The sequence below is a fragment of the Alexandromys fortis genome, unplaced genomic scaffold, assembly GCF_014885135.2.
Source record: "Alexandromys fortis isolate MF-2015 unplaced genomic scaffold, M_Fortis_MF-2015_v1.1 scaffold_0, whole genome shotgun sequence".
In the NCBI taxonomy this organism is placed as follows: Eukaryota; Metazoa; Chordata; class Mammalia; order Rodentia; family Cricetidae; genus Alexandromys; species Alexandromys fortis.
This window is the reverse complement of record NW_026067949.1, coordinates 37,732,391-37,750,867: the sequence shown is the minus strand read 5'-3', so window position 1 is coordinate 37,750,867 and position 18,477 is coordinate 37,732,391. Positions and strand designations below refer to the sequence as shown.

Genomic DNA, 18,477 nt, shown 5'->3' with positions numbered 1-18,477 from the left:
GTTCTGGCTATTACAAACAATGCTGCTATAAACATAGTAGAGCATATACTTTTGTTGTATGATAAGGCCTCTCTTGGGTATATTCCCAAGAGTGGTATTGCTGGGTCCAGGGGTAGGTTGATCCCGAATTTCCTGAGGAACCTCCACACTGCTTTCCAGAGTGGTTGCACAAGTTTGCATTCCTACCAGCAATGAATGAGTGTACCCCTTTCTCCACAACCTCTCCAGCAAAGGCTATCATTGGTGTTTTTGATTTTAGCCATTCTGACAGGTGTAAGATGGTATCTTAAAGTTGTCTTGATTTGCATTTCCCTGATCGCTAAGGAAGTTGAGCATGGCCTTAGGTGTCTTTTGGCCATTTGAACTTCTTCTGTTGAGAGATCTCTGTTCAGCTCAGTGCCCCATTTTATAATTGGGTTGATTAGCCTTTTACGGTCTAGTTTCTTGAGTTCTTTATATATTTTGGAGATCAGACCTTTGTCAGTTGCAGGGTTGGTGAAGATCTTCTCCCAGTCAGTGGGTTGCCTTTCTGTCTTAGCAACAGTGTCCTTTGCTTTACAGAAGCTTCTCAGTCTCAGTAGGTCCCATTTATTCAATGTGGCCCTTACTGTCTGTGCTGCTGGGGTTATACGTAGGAAGTGGTCTCCTGTGCCCACTTGTTGTAGAGTACTTCCCACTTTCTTTTCAATCAGGTTCAGTGTGTTTGGACTGATATTGAGGTCTTTAATCCACTTGGACTTGAGTTTTGTGCATGGTGATAGATATGGGTCTATTTTCATTCTTCTACAGATTGACATCCAGTTTTGCCAGCACAATTTGTTGAAGATGCTCTCTTTTTTCCATTGTATACTTTTAGCTCCTTTATCGAAAATCAGGTGTTCATAGGTTGTGGGTTAATATCAGGATCTTTGATTCAATTCCATTGGTCGACTTCTCTGTTTTTATGCCAATACCAAGCTGTTTTCAATACCGTAGCTCTGTAATAGAGTTTGAAGTCGGGGATGGTAAAGCCTCCAGATGTTCCTTTCTTGTATAAGATTGTTTTGGCTATCCTGGGTTTTTTGTTTTTCCATATCAAGTTGATTATTTACCTGGACTGAAATTTAGTTTAGATGTTTTCCTATTTTGTTACTGTTCATTAGTTTTATAAATAATACTTAGTGTATAAACTTGTTAATAATGATATACATTGCAAGTTGATGGATGACAGCTAAACTTTCCATCATTTAAGTCTAAGGAGAAAACAACCTATAAAACTAGAAAGCAGCTTCCTCTTACTGACTATCACTGACTCTTAAGTGAATCAATATGCACAGTTATAATGATTCCCACTTTCATCATGTGTGGCACTGCTGTTGTCTCTGCCATATCTGACAGCCATGATGTTTACTCCTTTTGGGTTCTGATGATTTTTCAGAGTGTTCATACCAGGAAAACATAAAAAATATTAGCAATTCATCCAAACATGTGCTTTCTTCTATTACTGCTATTTTCTTTTGTGTTAAACTTACTATACATTAATTGCAGTGTTTTTAGTCATTCCAAATTCCTTGGAAGTAAATATAGGGTTATTTTTCATGACCAGAGCTTAACACCTAATCTATTTATTTTATTAAGAATTCTGATAGGCCACAGAATAAATGATTGTTCAGCTCAGAAAATAGTGTGTGAATATAGTATTACTGATGTAGGAGGATACATGTGAACTCCCCTCATAATCAGACCCCACTTTTTACTCTGATGGCAAAAAATGCACATATGTATGCCTTTCCAAATAAAAACTACACTTCCATCTTAAGTTCAATATGTTTTCCTTTATCCCAGAACTTTTCACTGTGTCCCTCGGAAGAACAATTTTTTATCACCAAAACTCTGTGCTTTGATTTCATTTGAGGATTTTTAATATGCTTCAATTCTTGTATTTACCACTTTATAAAGCCTCTAGCTGGCCATTTTCCATGGGGAAAAAGATCTTCTTTCTTAGCAGAAGTTTACAATGTTAAGAGGCATTTAGAATGAAAGAACTGAAGAAAATGAGAATGACTAGGTGTTTTTAGAGAGGAAAAAAGAAAAAAGGAAGATAAATAGGAGGAGGAGAAAGAAGACAAAGAAGGAGGAGGAGAAGGAATTAGAAGATGAGGAGGAGGAGGAAGAAGAAACAGTTACAGCTTTGTATTTAGGATACTAAGCTACTATTTTCTGGGTAGAGTTTTATTTCAGCTTGACCCATTAATTTGGATAAGAATTCTTTGCACATAGATCCTCATGAATATCTGGCCTATTTATATTAATGAGACTCACTCAGAATATATATTGCTGAATGTTTAATTCTGTCAGCATTTTAGGTTAAAAATGGTTGAAACTGACTTAAAGAGAAAAAATTAGTCATCGCTCATTTTTCATTGTGATAACACTTTCAGAATTGTTAAATGAAAGTTTAATCTCAAATATTTGATGAAGGCATGTAGTTTTTTTACTTATATACTGTCAGATACTGGCTTTGAATAAAGTATAAATTACATTCCATTATCAAATAAATATCTCACCTTCTCTTTTAGACCCACCTAACAAAATGCAATCCTTAGATATATGTCCTTATGAATCCCTGTGTGTCTGTGTGTGTACCTGTGTGTAATACTTGTGAAAGACTGGATTTCAGCTTCTCAGATATAGAAAAGGAAGTTCTGCCATTACATAAAGCATAAAATGTCTGTGCCAGGCACTTTCAAGTGCCTAGGAAGTGCTGAATTGCTATGACTGAACCCAGGCACATGTGTGGCGGGAGGTCAACGTGATTATGTCTTTGTGGTCCCTTTGGGGCAAAGTTCTGTAACTAGAGCAAAACCTTCACTTTATTTATTCTGTGTGATTATGAATGGAATATTTCAAGTGGAGTTAACAGAATTATAAATAGAATCATTTACCCAATGAATTTGAGTGCCTAGTTTCTCACCATAGAGGAGATAAGTTAGCACATCTGTAGACTATTTACTTTTCTGTAAAAATCATTGCAAAAATTAATTCTGTCTGCGGTAAGACTCTGTGGAGCCATAAGCTATCTCCTCAAGAAAGATAGCATTCTTTGCTTATTAACACTAAGAGTACCATCTCTAAAAGTTCCTATGATGGCCAATGAATAAAAAGCACACTAAAAAGTCTAATTTAAATGAAATATTAGTTATGAATACTGCTGTCTATGAAACAATTCTCCATTCTTTAAAATATTCCCTAATAAGTATTTCACATTTTACATTTTCTAGTAATTAAGTATGTTAATAATTTTATGCTTATTATATTGACTTAGCATTCGTGCCTGGTGAATGGACATAAACCAACTGAGGCTCTTGTAGGAGTTAACTGGCAGAGAGTTTATCCAATATTTTGAACTTTACATTTAGCCTGAAAATATTTTATTTTGTGACGAGATAGAGATTTTAAATATCACTTAACATGACTTAAATATGACTCAAGCAGGTTTCAATATCATGACATATAAACTTCAATTTTACTTATATAAAACATTTGTTTTTAAATATTACACATTGATGATTTAAGAAAATAATTAGTCCTTGGACATTTCCATGGTCCTGCCAACTGTAACTTTCCAGGGGTAATTACAGACCAGGGACACAGAGAGAAACGAAATTCATAGTACTTCAAGTAGAACTCTTCAATGAGATTCAATTCTCTCCACTACAAAACCATTCCTGCAGCTGTCAACTCCTAACAACATGTGACAGGATTGAGTTTAACCTTCTCTTTCTTTCTCTGTTAGTTTTCTGGTCGGGGTTATTATCGAGAGGAAAGAAATAGGGGATAGAGCAAAAGGCTGGCAACATTTCAGAGTTGATATGCCAAGTGCTCTTTGACTAAATAACTTCTGGTAAAAGGTGAGAGAAGCGACTGTCACTCAAAAGGTCTTTCCTTTCCTTGCTTTAGATCACAGTACATCTAGCTAAGTGGGACGAGTAAAGCAAATGATTCTAGGTGAATCCATTTATCCGTCTGCTCTTTTACATAATCTCATATACATATTTCTATCATTTTGTATTGAATGTCACATAAGTTTTAAAGACATAGACAGATGATTTAAAAATGGGTTTGCTTGTGATTGAATGAAAAACAAACCAATCAGGGACACAAGTGTGAAAATTGATGCTGGAAAAAATTAGATCTGAAGAAAAATATGTGCACAGAGTGAATAGAATTTAATAAATTTTTGTAGGTTATCTCACTAAGTGGACACAACCTAAGCAATTAGCCAAAATCATAACATTTCCTCCTAAGTTTAATGATTTCTAGGATGAGTCTATGTGTTATGAATATAAGAGCTATCAAATATGAATGATTGTAATAATTAACATAGGAATCTAAATAAGGAAATTTATGTTGTAACTTTATGAATCATATGAATTCAGTGTATATATTTGCAAAACCTAATGCTATAAAGAGTTGAATTATAATCTTTAAAGTTAGATAAATATTACTTCCAATATTATCGATATTCACTATTAATAGTACATGGAATCAACTTTGAAATCAGAGAGCTGTGCTGAGCTGACCCAGCCCTTCACTGGCCCTACAATAGCTCGATCTGCCACAAGCTAGACACTGCAACAGAAGAGCTGATTCTATCCCTCACAGAAGAGTTTCCAGAGAGGATCCCACCCCTCGCCAGAGGTATGTGAGAACTCACCCTGATGGCATGGGCAGAAGAAAGCTGGCTTAGCACCTTGCCTGAGCAGAGTGGTCCCAGTAGCCTGGACTGATCAGCTCAGCTGTCAAAAAGACCCACATTCTGGACCTAGGATTGCTACGGCACCCCAGCATCTACCTATCTATGACCTGCTGCAGTGCAAGAAGGAGATGATCCTGTGGAATGACAGCTGCAGGATTCTCATGACTTGAGGCAGCAGCAGGATATCCAAGAGATTTGATGAGGGTTCAGATATAATGTGCAAGAGGCCAGAGGCCTTGAACCGGACCAATGACTCATTGCTTTGGACATTTTATGTGAGACTGATTGGACAAAATGGTATAATGTGTGCCACACTATAGCATCCAATGCCACTAGGACAATTGAGGAGGTGTTGGAGAGAGGAAAGACAGGAAAATCATGGTGTGGTTTTTGTTGTTTTGTTTGCTTTGCTTTTAGTTAATTTTGAGGCAGGTTCTTTGGGACGATATAGTTCGGGGGTGAGAAGAGGATATTGAAGGACTGGAGTGAGTTTGGGGTGCATGATGTGGAATTCCCAAAGAATCAATAAATAATGATACTATTTAAAAAGGATAACTCTGGAGAATAATTTACTTGAGGATTATTTAACTCATATTATTTTATAGATATGGAGTACATTTGTCTTAAAATTTTGTTTAATGTTTGCTGGCTAGAGGTCTTTCAAGCTGTTACTGGCTTTCACTGTTGTGAGGAAAGTTGTCATAAATGTTCACATGTACTTTTGTGTGTTTGTGTACACATGAAGAAGGAGAGAGGATAACATTGTTGTGTCAGCTCTCCCTTTTATCATTATGGGGGTTCTAGACATCAGACTCAGGTTGGGAGACTTTTAGGGCAAGTGCCTCTATTCTGTGCCATCGCGGCAAAAGGCATACCTTTTCTGAGTTGTGCAGCAATTTCCTCTCAACTACGAGAGAACTCCCTATTTTCCTGAGCAGAAGAACCCATTTCCATTTCTGCTACCAATGCATGACCAGTGCAGAGCTGGGATTTTAAAATATTTTTTTTTCTGGGATGAAGGTAAAGTTAACTAATAGATCATTTGTCTGAAACATTTGATGTCCTAGGTTAAATCACAGCACTATAAATATGTGTAAATTTGGTGGCTCACCACAACATGAGTTTATCTTATGTCTGGTGACATTAGAATTGTTTTTGTCCTTTTTGCTATCTGTTTATTCTTTGTAACAATACCACTGTTCTTGTCTTTATTTGGTAATTGACTTACTCATTTTCTTTGATGAATTTTGAGTCACTTTTATAAAAGCTTTGCACGATATGGTGTTATTTGTTGATTAATTTCACTGTTCAGCCCTTTAGATATGTATTTCACTCTCTTAGAACTCCCATGTCTTCTGCTGAGGAATCAGTTTATTATGTTTCCATGTATCTGATGAGCTATATTCCTTTGGTTACTTTCAACATACCTTTTTAGTTGTGCCAGTCATGAAACTATAAGCACTGGGCTCAAGAACGAAGCAGCAGGTAAAGGTCTTTCTGCAAAAGCACAAGTACTTACATTCAATTTCCAGAACCCAGTAAATGCTGGGAGGGCAAAATGTCCAATCTGTAATTCCAGCCTTGGAAGGTATAGACAGAGAATCCTCAAAGCAAGCTGAGTAGAGAAATGAACTCTATAGGTATGTTCTGTGTTTAATTAACGGATCATGCCTCAAATAAGATGGTATAGCAATCAAGGATGATTCCTGCCAGCCTAGGCCCTAAATGCACACACACACACACACACACACACACACGAGTGCGCACACTCATGTGGACACACATGCACACACACAACATCGAGACAGATACAGAGAGACTGAGAGAGGTGTACCTGCAGACATGTGTGCTCCACATGTGCCAGTAAGCATATACACACATTGTGTATACAGACCCAGGAAAAGAAAAGAAATGTAAGCAGCAACAGCAAGATGTGAAATTACTATTGAACAGCGTCACTACTAGACTTGTTCCACTTTGTTTGCAGTCATTTGTTAACAAGTCACGTTTTCCTCAATTAGAAGGATGTATAAACGTTTGTGTGGGTACATGCGTGTGTGCGCACACACGTGTGCATGTGTGTGTATGTTGTTTTGGCTAGGAACAAACATAATAAATATATGCAGAACATGAGAGTTGCAATGGACCTACAGCTGTTTTTTCATCTCCTTTTACCTCAAGTATAAAAGCATTGGAATTCTAAAAATAATGCCGTCCCTATGGATGTGCATGCAGTTGCTGACTGCCCAGCCCCCTGACAGTAGAAAGCGTTTATTTCCAAGGATTTCATTAATCCTTCTGTGGCCCGGGAATGAGGGACTGAGTCTCTGTTATGGCTCTCTAATCACTTAAACGTGAATAAGCTCATATCCTTAATGTGGTTGTTTCCCAACAACAAAAAAATGAGATGGAGATTTGTGTTGAATAGCCACTAATTACAAGAACATGATTAATGTGAAATATAGAACTGATTTATGGCTGCTGTTGTCACGACCTGGGCTACAGAGTCTAATGTTATCTTGAAAATTCGAGGACAGAGAGAAGAGCAATGGGCAGGCACAATATCATATTTTCAGATATATTTTATAAACTGAATGCAATATCCAGAGTTGCAAATAGTTTACTGAAACCTTTCATTCTTCTTGTTGCTGGCAAGATAGCAAGAAGATAATTTTATTTATTTCATCTGAAACAGTATGCACACCAAAGTTAATGTACTTTATTTTATTAAATTGAATCATAAGTATATTTTTCTATTTACTGGTACTTTCATATTGCTTTGAAAAAAAGTTTTTCTAAAGACTTTACAGTTGTCTATGATATGATAGCATTTAGATTAATGAATACAATTGTGTCCCTTTTGAATTGCACATGTTACTGAGAATAGACACATGTGAATATTACTAATAGTCCCTCTGTTCTTGCATGTTCTGTCACAGAGCAACACTTCCCAGTAGTTATGGTAGTATTGGGTACGTGTGCCACTGTGTAAATCTGCATGGAACTGCTTCAAAGACTAAGCCAGTGCAAACTAGCTGTTCCACAACTGGAAATAGAATCAAAGTAATCAAAGGACATCTTGAGAAATGAAGACTCTCTTTTTTCACTTTTTGAAAAATCAATTTATTTATCTACTATACATCCTGGCTCCAATATCCTCCCCATCATTACTCCCTCTCTTTTTAGACTATGAAATCTCAGCAATAAACTTGTATTCCATCATTTTTTTTTTTTTGCTGCCATTCAAAGTACTAGCTTTACTTTGGCATTTCCATGCCTTATACCTTATGCTTGTTTATCTTCCTGCTTCCTTATCCCTTACTCCCCTCTCCACTTGTTGCTGACATGTCCGACGTAATTTATGGATTATGAATATACTATTTATGATGTGGGACATGCCAGCAACAAGTGGAGAGGTGAGCAAGGAGTAAGTAGTCTATCCTTCTGCTTTCATATCATGTTTATTAGGTTATTCTACATCCCTTTTTCTAGTACCTAGCTTCTAGTTTTCCTAGCTTCTCTCCCACCATCTCTCTCTCTCTCTCTCTCTCTCTCTCTCTCTCACACACACACACACACACATGTCTAAATCTATATCCTGAAGGTTAGAGAAAACATGCCATATTTGTCTTTCTGAGTCTGATTTATTTCATTTAACATAATTGTCTTTAGTTCCATCCATTTTCCTACAAATGTCACCATGCTATCTTTATTCTTGAATAAAATTAAATTCTATATCTGCACTGTATTTCCTTCATTAATTCATTTGGTGAGGAATATCTACTCTGCTCCATAACTTCCTGGGTTAAATAGTGCCACAATAAACATGGGTAAGAAATGTTCTTCATAGTATGATGCATTAGATTACTTTGATTCTATTTCCAGTTGTGGACCAGATAATTTATATAGTAGCACTGGCTTAGTCTTTGAAGCAGTTCCATGCAGATTTACACAGTGGCTCCAGAATTTTGCTATTACACCAGTAATATAATTGCGTTTCTATTTTAAACACATATATAAATGAGGTCACAGACATTTTAAGAAAGACATAAGCACAGTGTTATATAAACTTTTGAGATAGAACAACATGAGATAATTTGTTCTGCCTGATAACAAGTGTTTGACTATCTCTTGGCATATTCTAATAGAAAAATCTGCACTGTGAAACCTCAATGTGAAAATGTCTGCGATATTGCCACAATATTACAGTGAACTGAATCACTGCTTTGTAACCCTTTTTGACTTAAGCTGCTACTTATGAAGTCATAACTCATGGCACAAAGTCACTAAAAAATTTCATAACATGCACCATAGGAAATCGGTGGCTTTTTAAGAGGATGTGGATGAGATTATTTAAGATTATTCTGTTTATTAATTTGTTAATTTCAGATATTCATATTCACTTAGACCATGCTGTATTCTAAAATTATTATTAACAAGTTCACATGATATAAATTATCTTATTAATAAGAGTTTTTTTCAAGGACAAATGTGAGATTTTCAATAATAAAATATTCCTAAAATATTTTGTTATTTTATAGAACATAAAATGATATATCTCTTTTTAAAGTTGAATAATTTTATATTTGACATTTAGCTCTTAATTTTATATTTGATGGTATATTCATCATATAACTTAATTAAGAAATACTTTCTTGATCAAATCCTAGCTTTCTGGCGGCATTATTTTTTCGTGTCATTAAGAATGCATTTCAAGGCCTCACGGACTCACACACAACGCATGCTACTACTGAATGTTACCTTTCGACCTGAGTTACAAAAATGTTTCTACTTACATCTATTTCTATCATAAGTCTTTCCTGAGGAGCTTTTGTATTTATAAGTCATATCTTTTCAGCATAAATAATGAATAATAAACAATTTAAGAATATTTGCTAACTGAAACATTAATGGAGAGAGAGGGTAAGGAAGAACTGCTTCTTTGTCATTCACACATATTGTTTTATATAGATAGCCAATTACATATGAATTTCCATATGTAAATTCTCATATAAGCTTCCAAGACTGAATTTATTTCTTAATGATTTTCTTCAAGTCATGAATTAAATTCAAGATCATAAATATCTGTATTAGTCCATAAGCAATGGAATAATCAACTTCAGTTTAATTTTATACCCAGAAAATTAATTGAGGCATTTCTAGCAATAATATTACATTATACTCATTCATTGTAAAGATGTTTCAAGAAACTCAAAGTTTACTTGATGGAAGGCTTTTTACCACTAACATATTACTGAAGAAAAGAAAAGATTTGGATTTGTGTTTTTCATGCTAGACGTTGAACATCTTATCACAGTTGTTTACCAAAGATCTGTAACTATTGGAGAGATTGATTTTAGGAAATAAGAACTGTGTTAAGTGTTTTATTATTAAATCTTTTTCCTTTGGAGTTTTTACATAACCAAAGATGTTTCTTTTGCCTGTTGAGTTGCCAAAAGTCAGAAAACTAAACAAGAAACTGTTTTTTTTAATGAAATAAAAACTATTTTGCATGAAATAAAAAATAATCTGATTCTATAAACATTGAAAAGTTTCCTCTTTTTTGGTGAAAATTACCACAGGTGACTCTATATTTTATTCACTAAAATTTTAATCCTCAGAGTTATAGTGATGGCTCAACAGTTAGAATTTTTTTCCCGAAAACCTGGGTTTGCTTGTTAGCATCAACATAGTGATTCACAGTGTTTTTGGGCTTCAGTTTCAGAGGCTCCGATAGTCTCTTCTGACCTCTAGTGAGGCCAGAGGTGCACATGTTGTGCATACATATAAAATAAATGCATCTAGACATATTTCCTTGACACCTCGTGGGAGGCCTCATCCTCTCTGAGGAGAGGAAGGGAAGGTGGAGAGAGGGAGAGAAGAGCAAGAAAGAGGGAACTGGAATTGGTATGTATTTTTTAAAAAAAGATTGTTTTTTAAAAAAAATTGCTCAGAGAGAATTATAAACAAAATGTGCTCATTTGGAGGAAATATATTCTTAGTAAAGTGAAAAAAATCAATACATCTAGAAAAATGAAATAAAATCGATCTCATAAACCAAAGGCACTGGTTGAAATCAGAGCTATGAACTTAGATAATTTGGCAGTTATTAGCGTAATTTACTTATGGCCGGTGCTTGCTTTCCAGAAAGCAGTGTGATTGTAGTCTCTGAAGTTGTTCTCTACATAAATTTTTTTTTACAAAAAAGATGGATCAAAAATGGGTCTGCATCTATTTACTTCCTCTAGTACGTAAGCATTGAGATCTCTATAAATTCCAGAACTATTTTTAATTTGCAATATTTTTCAAGAAATGATGACCCAAGACAAAGATTCCTCATTTTTGACTCTCCTTAGCTTGCACATTTTGGTAAACCCCTGCAAATGCTTACTTACTTGAGATTGAGAGTCTACTCATTTTATACCATTTTACTTTTATAGCATTTTTCCCATGAGAAACGGCTTGCTATCAATTGTAAGAGATTTAGAAAGCAACAAATATATGAAAAAAAAGCATATTAGTCTGATATCTCACTGTACTGGGTCATTTTATATCAACATGACACAAGCTAGAGTCATCAGAGAGGAGGGAAACTCAGTTGCGAAAATGCCTCCATGTATCAGGTTGTAAGCAATTCTCTGAGACTTTCTTAACTAGTGACTTACAGAGGAGAGCATACCCCATTGTCGGTGGGGTCACTCCTCCCCGAGTGGTTTATGGTATTAGGTTCTATGAGAAAGAAGAACAAACAAGCCCTTTGAGGCCTTTGCATCAGATCCTGCCTCCAGTTTCCTGCCCTGTTTGAGTTTCTGCCCTGACTTACTTCAATTGATAGTCTGATATGTAGAAGTGTACGCCAAATATCTCTTTGCAACCCGAATTCTTTTGCTTGTGATGTTACATCACAGAAATAGTAATCCTAAGACATACAATTTTCCACCATGAAATCATAATTGTACTTTCAGTTGTTCATCCTTCTAAAATTGCATAGTAAATGCTGTAGTGAATGGAGGAATCTTCCAAGGGAATCCTTAGATGAAGGACAGATATGCCTGGAAGGTAGACTTAGATCTGGACAGACAAGTTGGTCAGATGAGATGTGTGCTTATGTGCGCTTTAAAAGGTCCATTCTTGTTTCTGCTCCTTGGATATTTTATTTCTGAAATGGTTAGAACATCCTATCTTTAGAACCTTCCTGTTTTTCCTTCTTTTCTTTTTCCTTTTTTTCTTATAAACTGGGCATTAGTATTTTTAACTGATCATAGTAGATATCTTCAGTTCTCAGCTCAGAGCCTAAGTGCCAGTTATTGGATCCCAATTTATACATTGAGACAGCAGAATTTTTGGCACTAAAATTGAACTGCAGGGCACAATTTCCCACTGAACAACGACAATCAAGCATCTTTATCCAGAGGTTGGCTGTGGAGTTTCTTGCCACTGTTCCTTGACCTCAAAAAATTGATTAATTTCTTGATGTAGAAGAAAGATAAATAGAAATAAAATAATGAAAACGGAACTGGATGATCTGTAACCTCTGATAGCGTAAAGGTCAGAATCGATTCCATTCCCACCATGCTTCTTAGTATGGATTTGGGAGCACAATCTAAAGGAAGATTAGAGCCTAAACTCTGTGCCCTGAGTATTTTCCTCTGTTAAAGGGAAACGATGCAGCGCAGCGCATGCGCTGCTGGATTGGAAATGAGAGCAGGAGATAGCTGGTGCTCCAGGCAAAAAGCTTAAGAAGGCAGCCAGAGTAGACCAAAGAAAATCGTTCTTATAGTTAGGGAGAAAGAGAAATGAATCTGTGCCACACATATAAAATCGTGAATCGGTTTCCTGGTGAGTGTGGGTGACACGAGAGGCCTCAGCAGGTGTGAGTGAAGAATACAACTTCGTAGGAGGTTTCCAAGCCTCGGTAAAGTTAAAAAGCCATAAGCACATGGGAGAGCTGTCATGCCAACCGACGCTATCTGTTTAACAGGAACTTAAATTTTAAGGCAAACACATAGAAAACAACTACAGAGAAGAACATGGACTTAGAGTATAGACCTTGGGGAATTGCCCTGACCTGAAAAGACAGACTTTTATCCAACTTCCTAATATCCAGTGAACACAGAATCATAATTCTTCCAGAAACACTGAACATAAATTTTTTCACAGCTTTCATTAAGTTACTCCAATTACCTTGATATGACTTTTGTAAAAGTAACTTGAAATTTACCTACCCCTTTCCTGAGTTCTTGATGAATGATATTTTCATCATTTTATTTTATTCTATTTCTTTTGTTTCTTCATCATACCTGTTTTTATTTTTTATTCTTTTTCTGAGATCAGGAAGATCATTTCTTATGCTAAGAGGAACAAAACTGCCAGATTTGAGATTATTTCAGAGAATCTAAAATAAACAAAATATTTTTTCTAATTCTTTAACATATTTGTTTAACTGAGGACAGGCATGGAAAATCTCGATAGTTCCTGCTTGGAATCTTTTTTGTCAAAATGTTTAAAGTTCTCTCTTTGTTCATTGAATTATGCATTGTAAATCTACAGTTTTATACTGGAAAAGTATGAATAAATAAAATCATACCAGAACAGATTTTATTATATTTTATTTATTATTTTATTATATTTATTGTATTTTCTTCCCCATTAATTGAAACAATTTGGAGCAGTATGACATTCATACACGTGCTTTTAAATTGGCTCCTGAAGCAGGAGTATGCAGCTGCCCTGTCAACTTCTGTGTGGCTTGCATTTAGTATTTGTTCTTTATTCCAAAATGGCCATGACTGCCTTGGTTTTTGATGTCGGAGGCTCCTTGTATTTTATATTACTCTACTTGGTAACCTCATCCTTCTGAACCTTGTATCAGTATACGATTATGCTTGTATCATGAAAGAAGGTGAACATTTTTCATTTCCTTTTCTTTATCATGTCATATTCCCTTTTACTAATACAAAACACACCATTTAACTGATATTATGGTAAATTTATTGTTCACCTATTTGTTTATAGTTCTTTTACTTTAAATATTGATCATGACATGAAGAGATGATTTATAATAAAGAATCTAAACTAAAATTGCTTGTAGACTAATACATAAGCAGATTGTTATTAGAATGACCAAATAGCTGCTGTAGACTCAGTGGCTATGCAAAGTTGATATTAATTTTAAACAGAAAATAAATAATACAGAATGAAAGAACCCAGCCCGCTGATGACACACTGGGAAAGCTGTTATCGTGATGTCCATGGGTTTCTCTTGTGAATCTGCCACTCAGCAGTTTTATGTCCTTTGTGCCTTTTACATGTGTCTGTCTGAGGGCAGCTAGAATTTTTAGGTAGGCATCTGAAGTATAAAATATATTTCCATCTATTTGACTCTACATTTTTTTACATTCCTGCCAACTGAAGAAAATGAAAAAAACAATGCTTTCTTTAATTTCACATCCATAGAAATAAATTTTTCTCGGTTTATATGTAATATCTAATGTCTGAAGCTACATATTCTCTATTTATTGAAAGTCAGCAATATTCATTGCTGGTTGTACTTCTAGAATATTAAAAAAAACTTAAGTTTGCAGAGTTATGTTCAAATAGGTTCTGTACAAACTTAAAATTCTTAATTTCAACTGATGTGTTCAAGCAATGAATGTCTGTGATGTGCTGTTCTGGAATCTGGTATCTTGATATTCTAAACGTGGGAGTATTTTGGTGGGGATAAGTTATTTTTAAGTCCTCTTTGTCTAAGATATGTTTTTGGAGTCAATAAATAGGATTAAATATTTAATTTTAATTTGGAGTTAATAGATTTACTTTCAAATTTTATTACATTGATATGTGATTTGCAAGATGATAATATGAAATAAATTGCTGTTCTTAAATGTAATAGCTTTCTTTCATGTGCTTGCTGTTCTCTGTTCTCATTCTTTTTTAAATTATGCTTTTTTTATTCCAGCTAAACTTTATTTGCCTTATTTCCTTTCAGCTACTAAAACAAATACCTGCTGTAGTTAAATCACAGAACAAAATGTTAAATCCCAGTTTAAAGTTGTAATGAATTTGGTCTTTGATCAATTGAGTCTCACTGCTCTGAGACTGACCAGCAATACTGGCAAGGGTGTGCAGCAGACAAAAACTGCTTACTTGACCAGAATACACCAGAGGAAAAGAAAATACTAGTTCCTCTCATTCTCTTGGAAGAAAACTGTGAAAAGAATTAATGATATCTCTCCAGGCCTCAACTATTTTGTTTTCTTTCTACTTTTTTTTCATACGATATATTTTGAGCATTTTATCTTCCTCTCCCCCAACTCCAACCAGTTCCTTCTTATTTCTCACTTTCCTTTTAATTGATATTTCTCCCTCTCAAAAAAAATCTGCAATCAGCAATCAAAAACAAATAAAAACAAAATAAGACAAAAATACACAAACAAAATGAAGCAAAAAAGCCAACCCCTACTAAATATAGGGTCTCTTTTGTTTTGGTCAATTACTATCTGGGCATAGGGCCTATCCTCAGAATGTGATACTCCATTGGAAAAAACAGGTCTTTCCTTCCCAGCAGGTAGTGGCAGTGAATACTTTTTTGGCTGTGGGTGTGTCTTTGTGCCAGCTTCTTCTCAGCACTGGGATTTTGTCTGCTTTGAACCTGTGCAGGTCTTGTGTGCAGTCACAGTCTCTGTAAGTTCATAAGTGGATCAGTCCTATTGTGTATGGAAGACACTGTTTCTTAAGAGTCATGCACCACCTCTGGGTCTTATAATCTTTTTGTCCCCTACTCTACATACCCTTGAGGGAAACGGTTTGATAAAAATAAACAAAAACAAACTAACAGACAAAAAGCCTATATAGCACAGAGTGCTCTAAAATCTCTCAATCTCTACACATTGTGCAGCTGTTGGTCTCTGTGTTAATTGCCATCTACCGCAAGATGCTTCTCTAATGAGGGTAGAGTGGTGTACTTGTCTATGGGTATATCAATATGTCAGTAGTAATCAAGTTTTTTGCTATGTTTCTTTATCAAAATAATATTGTTGCCCCTAGTTATACCTCTAACTGTTCACTGTACCAGTATCTTCTAAATAGCTATGTAGCTGGGGAGCAAATTTTTAACACATAGAACTATCATTCTTTCTGTTCAACAAATATACATCTTTTCCTAAAATGTTTATTCTAAAATTTTATTTTTTTTTCATTCATAATTTTTCCATCTTTGGGTTGATCCAATGATGTACACACAAATGGGGGTATAAATTGTAGCTTAGTGGGAAAATGTATGCTTAGCAATATCAGACCTCAGATTGAATCCTTAATATAAAATTCAGAAAAAACAAAATGCTTTTGTGAATCTGTTCTCCCGAAACATTTTTTTTTAGCTTAAAATGCATGTTTTATAATTATTTTAGGCTACATTTTATTTGTGTGCATGTTCACACACATGTGTGTGCATGCATTAGGGCACATACATGGATATCAGATGGCAGCTTGAGGGAGTTGGTTCTCTTTACACACACACACACACACAAACGCACACACACATTTTAAATGGACTACATAGCTTTAAATGGGCAAATCTGTTGTTTCAGGAGAGTGGGCAGAAGGGAAACAATGAAGGGTGAATTCTTTTTTCAGTTCTTGAGGAAAATTTCTAATCTTTTCACACGCCAGGCAAGTAAACTTCTACTGAGCCACGGTCCCCAGTTCCTGAGAGTCATTTTGACATGATTTTCTATCGTGTATGCTTCCCATGGCATGATCTGACATAGGATTCTGAGAGAGATTATAGAATAAAATTTATTAGAAAAACATCAAGAAATTATAAAACAGAATTAAGTAGAATTGTCCCAGGCTATGGTGGTATACTCCATAATCTCAGCACTCAGGAGACTGAGGTAGGAGAATCTCAGGAGAGCCTATCCTGGGCTACATAGTGAGTTCCAGATGAACTTGCACTATGAGGTCCTGTCTCAAACCAACAACAGCGAAATATAATTGAAAGTTAAGAGACACATATGATAAGGAGCCAATTAGAAACCCCTGTGACAAACAAAAGAAGACGTTTTAGAGATCTCTGACCTGAATCAAGTAGAAAGAAGAGTCAGTAAATTCTTGAGAATAAAAAAAATTAGCGGATAGAAAAATTTAAAGATAGACAGCTGTTAATTTCTAGAATAGAGAGATATATGCCTCTGCGCTGAAAATATAGAAAGTCCTTTGCAGGGCAAATGGGAATAAACCTACACCTACCACACTTTTTTTCTTATTTTTAATTGTTTTTATTGAGCTATATGTTTTTCTCTGATACCCTCCTTTCCTCTCCCTTCCCCATGATCCCCATGCTCCCAATTTATTCAGTATATCTTGTCTTTTTCCACTTCTCCTGTAGATTAGATCCATGTATGTCTCTCTTAGGGTACTCTTTGTTGTCTAGGTTCTCTGGGATTGTGAATTGTAGGCTGTTTTTTTTTTTTTTTTGCTTTATATCTAAAAGCCACTTATGAGCGAGTGCATATTATTTTTTATGGGTCTGAGTTACCTCACTCAATATGATATTTTCTAGATCTATCCTTCCCGAAACTTTTTATATGACTTATTTCAATGTTATGTATGAAAGCATATATATTTCTTTCCACAAATTACGTTTTATTCTTTTGTGTGTGAGTTTGTGTGTGTTATTTTCGTTTTTCTTTTTGAGTTTTCAGTTTTTCTCACACCTCTCTATTTTCTCTTGTACAGTGGGAAGAGATCGGCGAAGTTGATGAAAACTATGCCCCTATCCACACATACCAAGTATGCAGAGTTATGGAACAGAATCAGAACAATTGGCTGTTGACAAGTTGGATATCCAATGAAGGTGCTTCCAGAATCTTTATTGAACTCAAATTTACTCTAAGGGATTGCAACAGCCTTCCTGGAGGATTGGGCACTTGTAAGGAGACATTTAACATGTATTATTTTGAATCCGATGATGAGAATGGAAGGAAGGTTAAAGAGAATCAATACATCAAGATTGATACCATTGCTGCTGATGAGAGCTTTACAGAACTAGATCTTGGAGACCGTGTCATGAAACTCAATACGGAGGTCAGAGATGTAGGACCTCTGAGTAAAAAGGGATTTTATCTCGCTTTCCAAGATGTCGGTGCTTGCATTGCTCTGGTTTCCGTGCGTGTGTACTATAAGAAATGTCCTTCTGTGGTAAGACACTTGGCTGTCTTCCCTGACACCATCACTGGAGCTGATTCTTCACAGTTGTTAGAGGTGTCAGGTTCCTGTGTCAACCATTCTGTGACAGATGATCCTCCCAAAATGCACTGCAGTGCTGAAGGAGAGTGGCTGGTTCCCATTGGGAAATGCATGTGCAAGGCGGGATATGAAGAGAAAAATGGCACCTGCCAAGGTAAGCCTTTCCTGTGATTTGTGTTGGCATTGTGTTTCTCTTGGATCATGTGTGTCTATTTCCTGCACTGATTAGAAGTTAACTTTTATTTTGTTAATTTTTGGAAATTATTTCACTTCAAGTTTTATTTCTTTCTTCTCTGAATTTCAAAGACTTTCAAGCAATGATGAAAGATTTAATGCACTACTTTATTGGGTATACATACTTAATGCGCAGAGTGTGAATTTTGGCACAATGTCTCATATTCAACTCATGCTCAGAAGTTTTATTATGGTTGGCACAACCGATGGCCTGCTAGCATCCATTGTAGGATTGTTGTCTGTCTACCACTGTGGCT

The 18,477-nt window shown here is 35.6% G+C and overlaps 1 protein-coding gene across 9 annotated transcripts in view; it reads left to right on the top strand.

Annotated features, from left to right (window-relative positions):
- Epha5 (EPH receptor A5) overlaps positions 1-18,477 on the top strand; it is a 278,614-nt gene that overhangs the window by 47,265 nt on the left and 212,872 nt on the right. For all 9 annotated transcript variants that reach the window (XM_050150286.1, XM_050150285.1, XM_050150284.1 and 6 more), the window contains exon 3: positions 17,477-18,140. In XM_050150286.1, coding sequence (XP_050006243.1) covers positions 17,477-18,140 — 664 coding nt within the window. The remainder of the gene's footprint in view (positions 1-17,476; positions 18,141-18,477) is intronic.